General features: G+C 29.3%; 1 protein-coding gene across 1 annotated transcript in view; it reads right to left on the bottom strand.

The window, feature by feature from the left end:
- Positions 1-1,220: 1,220 nt before the first annotated feature.
- The window catches only part of LOC148271342 (facilitated trehalose transporter Tret1-like), a 30,055-nt gene continuing 18,776 nt past the window's right edge, over positions 1,221-12,499 (bottom strand). The window contains exons 7-9 of the mRNA XM_088241504.1: positions 11,586-11,781; positions 5,747-5,930; positions 1,221-1,594 (exon numbers count right to left, since the gene is read on the bottom strand). Of these exons, the coding sequence (XP_088097630.1) occupies positions 1,406-1,594; positions 5,747-5,930; positions 11,586-11,781 (569 nt within the window). The 3' untranslated portion in view covers positions 1,221-1,405. The remainder of the gene's footprint in view (positions 1,595-5,746; positions 5,931-11,585; positions 11,782-12,499) is intronic.

The following is a 12,499-nucleotide window of genomic DNA, read 5'->3' as shown; positions in this document are numbered from 1 at the left end:
AAAAAAAATATTTATTGATAATAATTACCAAAGAATATGATACTTGGAATTTGAAATACTGATTGTACATAATTATTCGAATCACTAAATCAGCTGACCTTATCATTACTTGTACTGACGTAGGTACACATAAAACTAAAATTTAAAGAAATGTGCTTTAAAATAAATTAATAATCCGTTTCAAATAAATAAAAAAGTATTTGCATTTTGCTTAACATGAAAAAAAAAACAATTTATTAATTCGTTAAAAAAATATATAAAAATAACATAGCTAAAAAAGGATGAGACTCGAAATAGCATAAATTCACAGGTTTTTTTTTTATAAATTTACAAATTATTAGAGTTTTCATTGGATAATTAGTCACTCGCAAATAAATAATTTCAAATTTTGAAAATACCTTAATACTTCACAAAGCTTTTGATTGATTTAATAAAAATCACAATCTTGATACTAAAATTAAACATTTATAATAATGTGTTTATTTATTTATTTTTTACTTTACATATAAAGGCGGGCATATCGCCCCAATGCAATTTTGTTTTACTTACCTAAAAGAAAGAAAAATGTGAAACGATAAACTTAATTTTAATTTACAGTTGACGAAATAACTAAATATTGTTTTGACTGTTTGTGGGCTTTTTTTATGATCAACAATATTTATACTTTATAAACTTGAACCCATTTGATATCACTTTTATGTTTATGATAATTTGCTGAAAATTTAATCAAATTGTTAGATTAATTTAGTTATTCTTTTATAAATCATTTATTACATTTAATTACAAATAAAAAATTGTTGATGTTTTATTAAATAAAAGATTAATAATTAATAGAATTAAATAATTTTATAACCAATTTAGTCAATTCTATCAGCATCACCCTAATAAGTAAATAATTCATTAAAATTAGAATTATTAAATAACCATGCCCTTATTTTGGCCGGGTAACCTTTGCAATTTCATCGTAACACCTACTGTAAAATTACGAATAAAGTTGTTTATGACTATTTCAATAACTAACTGTGATCTTATGCATCTAAAAATTTTATTTAATATCCTAGATGAACATATTAAGGTCGCCAAAACGAAAGTCGTTTTCAAGAAAAGTGCACAAATTTGGATTTTGTCTAAGTGATAAGACTATTGCAGGAGAATACTACGACATTGCATAGATTAATATATGTTTAATCGTGTTATCCAGATGTTTTTATGTAATATTTGTAATTTTTTATTTCGTTTTCTTTTCGCGTTTTTTATGAATAAATAAAAAAAGTAAAATAATACAACAAACAACAAAACAAAAATACGTTAAATTCAAAATTATTATTTTTGCAAAGAAAACTCCATAAATGTATTATCGTTCGTAGAGCGCTAATTATTTACTAATTTTAATATCTTAAATAGTTTATTGGTAAGCTAAGTTGTCTTTTCCGCTGTTTACTTCTGCTTGTAAAGGTGTCTTTTTACTAAACAGTTTTTCAATTTCCTCTAAAGTTTTTCCTTTTGTCTCTGGTACAAAGAAAATCACAAACAAAACGCTAGCAGCGCAGAATCCAGAATACATGTAGAAGGTTCCAGCAATGGTTAAAACTTCCTGCAACAAAAAATAATTTTTAATAATAAGTCCACTCACTATGTTGATTTTCAAAACTTAAAAAAAAAAAAAAAAAGGAATAACCCACTAAGCCTCTATCTAAAGACTTGTCAGCAGGTGGAAAAGAGAAACGTGGAAGGAGGTTATGAAAAAACAACTTATAACAGCATAAATTGAGCCTTTTTATAAATTAAATATTGATTATGTTCAAAATAAAAGGGAATTTGGGAAAGACCTTGCCTATTGGTAAGATATTCAATAAATACCCTGTAGTTTTTGCAAAAACTTTATAATAAAAAAAATTATAAAAAATTATAATAAAAAAAGTACGTTTATAGTTTTATTCCACTTTTATTTATAATTTTTTACCAGTGACCGGGTTTCATCGTGACCAACATTGTCAGACTGGTTACTTCATAAGATTTGTCTTTATATTCAGATCAAACTTCTGTACTTTGTTAAATTAAGGTAAAGAAAAAAATTATTTATTTAGCTTTATTCAAAATATTACCCAAAGGAAAAAGAGGTTAATCAAATAACAGATATGCTCATGAATCCGATTAGAACATTTAAACCTTGCCTTTTCAATCTCGTAAAACTTACATTCAAATATAAATATAAGAGCAAATCTTAAGTATGAAAAATATTCGATTAAATTCAACTTTTACTAACAACTGTAAAACAATATTTTATTTTAAAAATGTAAATCATAACCAATTTGTACCTGTCTGTTATTAGTTGATAAGAGGATGTTGCTTTTTGCAACTTGTCCACCAAAGTCTATGTACTTTGTACGACAAATAATTTTTTTTTAAGAAATTTAATTACAACACTAAAATTAATATTTTTATTTTTTATGTAGAAAACGTGTTTGTTTTGTGTATTTCATTGTTTTATATAATTTCTCTCGTGGGATTCTACCGTCGTACCAAAAAATTGTCAAAAAAACTTCTTATTTAAATGGTGCTACATTAAAAAAAAAAATATATTTGCATTCATTTAATAAATGTTACATGACATAGCAGTGAGAGGTTTTATATTTATATATCTTAAGACATTTTGATTATATCGTTGAAAATACACACGGATTTTAATATTCTTAAGTACGTGAAAGAAATATCCCTTTTTATAGCCCATAAAAATAACATCTTCCTTTTTAACGGCCTACTAAACTTTTAATAAAAGTTCTTTATTGATTCCTTTATGTATCAGTTATAATGCATTAATTTTTAATCTCCTCTTTAAATTATGATGATAGATAATCATTAATATGCTAGTATGCAATAAGGTAGTCGAAACATTATTTAAGACTTTATCATAAGTAGTATGAAAATATTAAGGCTTACGAAAAACGAACGAAAAAAAACAGTTACTTTTATTTTGCTTTGAAATCATACAGCGTGGCGCAGCGTACATAATTTTGATTATCATCCAAAAATAATTTTGTTATAAGAAAATATTACCATAAAGTTTTGGTTTTCAAATAATAGTACTGTTCAAAGCCATATGATAGTCTTTTTTATTTTACCGTTTATTTGCTAACGGGTCATTTATCGTGTACATAAACACATAAGTATTTTTGTGTTTAAAACTATAAACTTTAAACATATGAAAATGAAAAATAATCAATGTAAATAAATTGAAACTAGTGAAGTAAAGACAAAAGTACAAAAATACGTTAGAGTTCATAGAAAAAAAAATTTTGAAAATGTCTATACCGATTATATTACGATAGTAGATTTATGATAAAAGTTTTAAAAAAAACTACAAAATATTGGATTTTGATAGGATTCGGAATTTTTTAATCCGTTTTTTTTTTTTTTTCAATTAAAATAAATATTTGCGTTCTAATGATTTACCCAAATATTTCATTTTGAGGGCCATTTTCAACGAGTTGTAAATAACCCCTTTATTAGAAAATGGAATCAAGTTGGGGTAGAGTGGGATTCGAACCACGGACCTTCGGTCCGTGAGTCCGAGACACTAGCCACAAGACCACAACCCGATTTTCACATGCGAAGTCACCTTTCACCACGACTACCCCCTAGTTTTTTAAACAAATTTTTGTGATTTATTTTTAATCTGACGTTTATAACCGGAAACCTTATTTGTGAATAATAGCGACACGTGTTTGTGTATTACGCGTAAATTTATTTTAATATTTAAATTATTTTTTTTTGAATATTTTTCTGTACATTTTAGAAAACTAAAAGCATTGAGTTAAAAAATATTAACATTCTGATGTCTGGGAAAATGTTCAGAGACTATTAATTAATAATTTTTAAAAGCAGTTTGGTAGTTAGTAGAATAATTTTATGATTTTCAATTTTTAATTTAAATAAATTCTCCGATGTAATTTGTCAAGTAGTCAGGGAAGTTGTTGTAATGCATAAGTCCATTGTGTGATATTTTTTTAAATCCTGCATATGTTTCTGTTTTTCAAATTTTATAATGTTGCGGATGCCTGGCATAATATTTGTGTAAATCAACATGAAACATTTCATGCCTACCAGCCGGAAACCAAATTGAGAACCTCTTGAACAAACACATTAGATTTTAATCTAATCCAACTAGTGACCTTATAATTATTTTGCTTTGCTGAATTTTAAGGCGCGTATTAAAACAGAAAGGTTACAGAGTTATCTTCATTTTTTTACAAAGTAAAATTGAATTTTTAGCCCAAAAACTAGTATATTAATAGAAATGCATTTTTTAAACTTGTTCAATTACAGTTTATCCGTGAAGATACTCCAAAGTTTTAAATAAATATACGTCGTGAGTATAATTGAGTTTCATTTTATCGATGATTGAAGAAAACTCCGTTAACTTTGCACTCTAATTCAAGGCCCCGAGACACAAAGTTAGTTTTAATAAATTTCCGTTAAAGTGAAATTGTATCTGTAAGAAAAATTTAATAAACAATTAATATTATAATTATTATCATTAACATAAGGAATGAGGAGATAAGACGCCGAACAAAGGTGACCGATATCGCAGAAAGAGTGGGAAGACATAAATGGCAGTGGGCGGGTCATGTGGCGAGACAAGAAGTCGATAGATGGACCCCCAGAATACTAAACTGAGAACCCCATGGAAGTAAAAGGAAAGTAAGGAGTCCACAAAGGAGATGGACTGACGACGTCGTCGAACTCGTGGGCCATGGATGGAAATAGAGTGCCCAGGACAGAAGAACATGGAACGATTTGGGAGAGACCTATATCAAGCAGTGGAGAGAAACGGGCATCAGCCCGTAAGGCTTATCAATGAAGAAGAAGCAGAAATATTATCACCATTATAAATACACAAGCAGCTATTAAGCTGATGCGTGTATATCAAGTGTACATGGTTATTAAACATTATAAATTGATGTGTGCATCTAAGCGGTTTTTAAACACATTTACTGTTTTAGTACCAATCACTTTTTCGTGAAGGCCATTCCATTTCTCCACAATTCGGTTTATCAGGAAGTTATTCCTGGGGTGAGATGAAAACAATATAGTGTTTAGTTTCAATGAACGACCTCTGATATGGCGGTTTTCATTCATATTGAACATTGATTTCAACTTGGGTACATTGTATTGCTGAGTTAAGATTTTGAAGGTTTCAATCAAGTCACCACGCTGCCTCCGCTCTTCCAGTGAACTTAATCCGAGCTCCCTTAAGCGGTCCTCATATGATTTATTTCTTAGAAAAACTACCATTTTAGTTGCTCTTCTCTGGACTTTCCCCAACAACTCTACGTCTTTTTAAAATAGGGACTCCAGATGCCTACCAAAGGCATACTCCAAGAGTGGACAAACATATGTTTTATAAATTTTGAGGAACAAAACTTGGGTAAAATGAACGAATGTTTTCCTTATTAAGTTTAAGAGGAAATTGGTGGTACAATATACAACATATAAAAAATATTTTTTAGGTTTTATCTAAAATACGTTTGATAAATTAAATTTTTAAACACAGATACACATTATTGTTGAAAAAGTTCATTGTTACTTTACAGACAATTAAATATAATTCTGTTAACGTCCCATTGTAATTCGTTTGGTTCTTAACAATTTTTCACATGATTTTTTTAAACATTCAATAATTTTAACACTCGCTTTTCAAACTAAAAATAAAGTTTTGTTTGTAGATCGAATAATATTGACTTACATTCAAAGCGTGGTATGACTTAATGACAGCAAACATAACGCCCAGATTGAACGACCCCGCAATGGCGCTAAGACTTCCCCGATGTTTAGTTGCGAACAATTCTCCCATAAGCAGGAAAGGTATGCATCCAAATCCCAGAGAAAAGCCTATCATAAATACTATGAGGCTGATTAGAGGTAAATACCTGAAACAAAGAAAAGTAAGCAAAATGTTTTAGATTAAACAAATTAACTGTAGAACGTTATTATAACAAAAAAGTATATTACAGTGGGTAAATTAATTACAAAAACCACCAAATGACAGATTTCATTCAATATATTCATTCAAGCAAATAATAATTGCACAAAAAAAAAAAAATATCTTAGAAGTCCCAATCAGAACTAGTTCCCTTGGTATATTTGAAAATCTTAATGTAATATCCATAAAACAACTTTATGTAAAAGCTCTGTTACTATACGCACGTAAACATTATTCTCTACCTTCCGTTACAAATACAAGAGTAACTAGATACTCCACCCTGATGCTGCAAAAAAAATAAAAAAATAAATACAACCTTCGGTCAAAGAGGATTGACCTACTACTTAAAGTGTACAATCTACTTCCATTATCCATAAGAACAGTTAATAAGTTCTCACAATAAAAAAATGCTATTAAGAAATGGATAGTGGAGGTGAGTTGCATTTGACCTATTTGGATCAAGCCAAATAGGTCAAATGTGTGTACTGTTTATGAAGTTTGTTCTATTGGTCTATATAAATTGGTTGTTTTTTTTTTGATTATTTTAGTTTTTTACTGTTTATTATGGTAATGATAATTAGGTCCAAAGGATGAATTACGTTTAAATTTTTGTTATTATTATGTTAATTTTGTTAAATAGCTAATCTTAGGCATGTTTCACATTTTGTAAAATGTTTCCCTCGGCACGGGACACCCTAGTGAGGGAACATTATTCTGTATAATAAAAAGGCGTACAAACAATGTCAAAATATAAATAAATATAGAAAAGTATTCTTTATTTCTGTTGTAATATGAAGGGTCTTTTTTAAAATGTATTAATTTATTCATATAAATATACATATTACAAAAAAATCATGTTTACCTTACTATTTAAGGCCCAGAGCCCTGTGTTGAGGTGATATACAACAAAACAGAATGAGGAAGCATGCATTTTATAAAAAAATACAAATAATTACATAGATAAAAAGAATTTATGTAAATTTTTAAGTGTTTTAAAATAATAATGGCATCTGATTACAGCTCCCATAACTTTAATTTCTGTTTAATAAAATTTGACATAAAGGATCTACTTTCCATGATAATTGTATATGAAAAAAAATTATACAGAAGATAAAAAGTGAGTGTTGGGTAAATACTGGAGATAAGGCAATAATTAAATACTATGAAAACTATTTAAGATAATGTCAAACAGCAGGCGTTATTAAGATTAGGCTGGTTCCTTTATATTTAGGAGTTTATTTCGATTCCCGAGAGATTTGAAAACCTAAAAACGAGTTACCTCAAAAATTCATTTTTTGACAGTCATCCTTTATATTATGTACTCTTTATCTATCAGTCTTTAAAAACTAACTTCGGGGTTAAATCTATGGTGTAATGACTAAGTGGCTTGAACCAGGCATAGAAGGTTCCGAGTTCGATTCCCGGAGACAACCCAAAACTTCTTCAAATCTGGATTTACTTAGCTGTAATTGAGCCTCCTTACTTTCTGCGGTTCGAAACAGTATTTTCCAGCTAACGTTTGGACAAACTTAAAATATTTTAAAATAATGATTGCCTTTGAAAGCTAAGGCATATGTTTTAATATATTGAAAACCTTTATTAGGTTTCATCTTATTGAACTAAGAGTCACTAAAAGATAGAACTTTAAAATCACAGAGAAATTTAAAGGCCACAGGCACTGCTCAAATTCAACAATATTTTGAGTTTGTTCAAATTTTTGTAGACAAGGACTGGATTCAACTGTCAATATGAACATATAACAACAGAGATAACGAACATTTTAGATAAGGTAATATGGATGACTAGGCATCTACAGGGCTTATGACCTGTCATTGGCTGGTTTAAGTGGCCACTTTACACACTGTGTAACATTCATGTTCCTTCAATTCTTTCATCTGTTGATGTTTGTGAAGTAAAAGAGCTGAAATCATTATTTATGTGGGTGAGATTCATCTAATATGGGCAGAATGGTGAATGTTACACAGTGTGTAAAGTGGCTACTTAAACCAGCCAATGACAGGTCGTAAGCCCTGTAGATGCCTAGATTTCTACATTACTTTCATTAAAATGTTCTTTATCTCTGTTTTAATATGTTAATAACTGTTAAAATTATTAATATTTTGGTATAAGGTTTTATTTTCATAAATTTAATGTTGAGAAAGATTTCAGATATTTGAGGATAATTTTTTTTTTTTAATATTATATGATCATATTTTTTTTAATGATTTTTTTAAATGATTTCAATGATTTAACGTGTTCATAATGTAATATTTGCTAATTTAGAAAAGAAACAAATAATTAGATTTTTATGAAATAATTAAATAAATACTAATTGTAAAAACCACCTTATTTTAAAACGGTTTCTAGTATAATTTTCGTATTGTTTTTCAATATTTGATTTCGAATTACATCTTTAAAACAGAATTTTAAGTAAGTTGTCACATGGACGTAAAACCAGCCAATATTACTTCATCATTCATGTAAAAAATAAATAAAGTAATAAGCCATGAAATAAACATATTGTTGGTAATCGTCCGCAAATTGTCTTGTGACTGCAAACTATTTGCGCAAATTGATTACTTTATATAACGAGCAATATTTTTTCAAGGGCGCTCGGCATATCCAACCTAGAAATATTGTTAACTATCATCGCATCGTTTATACGAGTATATTACATACAAAATGTGTCTTATCTTCACGATTTTATTTTTATTTTCTTGCACTTAAATTAAATAAGCCGCTGACACAAATTTCAATGGATATTTCAGTTGGATAGTTCATTATCATTGTCTGATTCATATAAACCAGTGACGTCGTTCAAAGTAGTTTGTTTTTATACAAATGTTTGTGTTATTATTTTCTCACGTTTTCAGGAAATTTTACCGTACAATTTAATGCTCTAATTTTGACCGCGCGCAAGAAAACATATATCGCATCAAATTTCCAAAAGGGCTGAAGTTCTTCATTTAATGTATGTTTACTTGAAAAATGTACAATTAAATACAATATATATCAGTGTCATGTTAATGCATTCAATATAATATTCTGCTTGCGGAATAAAAATGACTCAATTTTAACATTAAACATCCCAGGGTACACGTAGGTATTTTGCGAACATCGGGTTTTTTATTAAACTTAAATGTTTTTTTACGCTAGCAATATTTACTAAAGACAACTAATTGGTGTATTTTTTAACCTCAAATCCATCACATAGTATTTTTGATTTTATATTATTTTATTTTATTTTATTTTATTTTATTTTATTTTATTTTATTTTATTTTATTTTATTTTATTTTATCTTATTTTATTTTATTTTATTTTATTTTATTTTATTTTACTTTATTTTGTTTTTTTATTTTGTTTTATTTTATTTTATTTTATTTTATTTTATTATATTTTGTTTTTTTAATTTAATTTTATTTTTTTTATTTATTTTAGTTAAAAAAAATTATAAATAATATATTAATTTTTTTAATTTTTTTAATTTTTTAATTTTTATTTTGTTTTATTCATAAAACATACAGTCATACATAATAAGTATTAAAAACAACATTTTTTTAACATAAAAAGACCAAATAAATTTTCATACATTATGCAAAAGATGTTAACATTAAATGTGACAAAAAATAAATAAATAAGGAATTCAAGTGAGAAAAGAATAATTGTTAACATTTGCGTTTTCCATGGAGGTTATCGTTAGAAAATCCACGCAGCTATACAAAGCATAAACCACTCAAGATGCACATTCAGCAACTATCCCAAATAATCGATCCCATGAAGAAATTTTCTGTATACTTGCAACATGTAGGTAAAAATGTCTACATCAATACTGAGTCCATTATAATTTCCATTTCATTTATAGGTACGCTTTATGAATAAATTCGAGGTTTAATTGTTTTTACAAGTTGGTATATTAAAAAGTGAATTTAATCTGGTAAAGCGAAGAGGGCAACGGAAACCAATATTTTGTAAAAGATACGGCGAATCAATCATATTATTAAGAATTTCGAAAAAAAAAAAAATATTACATGTAAGGAGCTTTTTTTGTAGTGATTCCATATTAAAAGTAATCATTTTTAATGTCACCAAAACGATATTCCAGGCTCCTTTTAAATTTCTTTTAAATGTTCTCGATTTGATTAGTATATGCATTATACTGAGGAGACCATACTAATGAAGCGAATTCGAGTTGACAACGCACATAAGCATGCTTGTTTATGTCGGCTTTTTGATGTTCTAATAAACGGATATCATGTTTACTGATGTACTTAACGTTGAGATCCAATACGCAAGCAGTCGATTGGGATATTTGATATACACACATGTACCTACATACATATTATGTTTCTATGTATATTACATTATCACAATTAAAATAGTGTTTTAGGGAGATATGAAATCTACAGAACGCCCGATGAAATCAACTCCATCAAGGTGGGGCGCTTGAGGTGGGCTGGCCATACAATTAGAATGGATAACGAAACCCTGAAAACGCCTAACTATATCTGTGCTACAAAGATGACTAAGACTAGAAAGGCCCAAAATGCGATATATGGACTACTTCAGTGCGGATACGACAATGTTGAAAGTGAGAAACTGGAGAGGAAGGGCAGCAGACCGGCAAGAGTGGAAGAGACTTCTGGATTCAGCCATGCTTACTCAAGGTTTTCAAGCTTATTATGATGATGAAGTTGACTTACGGTCTAGTTGGTTGGGGAACTTGCACAAAAGCCGCCCTTGAACCTGTAGCAATTGCACAGAAATCTTCAATCCGAGTAATTAAAAAAAAAACATTTCGATATCCAAGTGACTTGTTCCTCAAAGAATTTAGTTTACTGAATATTATTCAACAGTATGTATTGAGAACGGTAGTGGTTACACTCATAAATAGAGACATTTACCCGAGCGTCAACCAAAACCATAATACAAAATACTCTATAGGGATCTGATACTAAGTGAAGGGGTCAACACTGTTCTGGTATCGAGACAACACTATTACGTAGGCAAAAAGGTCCATAACCTTTTGCCAGAATCGTGGAAAGACGGGAGTGTTGTCAAGTTGCGGAAGGTGTTGATCTCGCTATTTTATGACATTGGTCGTAGGGAGTCAGAAAAGTTGATGCATGCCACGGACTGGAGATTTTTACTGAATGTCGAAATGAAAATATGAAAATAAAGAATAATTTAAATATATATAAACAGTCGGCAACCATGAAGTTTCGCATTTTAAATAAATTGCCTATGTTTTATGAATGTATGTATGTGTATGCGCATGTATCAAAATGTGAATACGAGTAAGTTTATATTGTATTAGTCTGTGCCTTCTATTATATTATACTATTATTATTATTATAGAATGTAATTGCCTAACTTGGAACGGGGTATGCACCTTTGTTAACTGGACAAGGTGAAAGTTAAATTGTATTTTTGATAAAAGGTGTAAATAAATAAATAAAATATTAAAAATACTATAGTGTACAAAACATACTTGAAGGGGAATGTATCCTTGGCTTCTCAAAATACTATTTTATTTATCAGATTTGTTCATGTAATATTTATTCAATTCAGATTTTTGTAAGCTTATCTAATAAAGTAAATTACCCTAAAACAGGACTTTGGCTCAAATCAATGGTAAAGGAGACGCCCATGGTCGCCATGGCTATACATGTGATGACTCCTGAGATGATGAGAAGGGGCTTCCTACCAGATCTGTCCACCAGAAACAGTGATGCACTGTTTGAGAGTAGTTGCACCAAGCCGACTATGATTGTTGCGACGTGGTCATCAAGGGCGCTACCTGGAAATGAATTAAAAGCATTAAATGGGAATTACAAAGTACTAATGACAGAGGGCATCCTTATCTTACTGTTTGACTTATATTGGCTAATGTTTTATCATGACCACATCTGATTATAGTGACTTTGTTTTTATAAGGTTCATATATATTACTCATTTGTTTTCTTAATTTTACATCTATCATTCTCATTATTTCAAAAAGTTTTTTTACCGAAGGCTTAAGTTATGTCTACAAAAGCAATGTATGTGTTTTTATTTATTTTAATTCTCTTTTCCATTAACCTTTCCCTCACTAAGCATCCAAAAATTGCACATGATCCGAACGGGGGGACCAGCGCCTACTTGTATATGGCATCGGGAGAATAAAGCGTTGGAAGTGTTTATGACCGTGCAATAATTTATTCATGTTTTCGAGTACACATATTTTACTCATTCGTGTATTTTATTCATTTTTGTTAGTTTGCCGAATGCTTATATACATAAAAAGAAAATGACCAAATCGGTCTATGGGGGATTCGAATCCCCCGCTTTGGTTCGGCTAGGTTAAAAAGAGCAATGATAGTATTGCTTCTCATTGTGCTTAAGACGTGTTGCCTAGCGTAAAGAGACAAAAAGAGACTACAGGTATTTGATATGTCGTCCTATGAAAGAATTCTTGGAATTTCTCGGAGATCGTCATCATAATCATTCCCGTTTCACATCTGATGGTGCATAGAGCA

This window comes from Micrasema longulum, unplaced genomic scaffold (genome assembly GCF_059751315.1).
Source record: "Micrasema longulum isolate JH-2025_06_02 unplaced genomic scaffold, ASM5975131v1 h1tg002923l, whole genome shotgun sequence".
Lineage (NCBI taxonomy): Eukaryota > Metazoa > Arthropoda > Insecta > Trichoptera > Brachycentridae > Micrasema > Micrasema longulum.
This window is presented reverse-complemented; position numbering and strand designations above follow the sequence as displayed.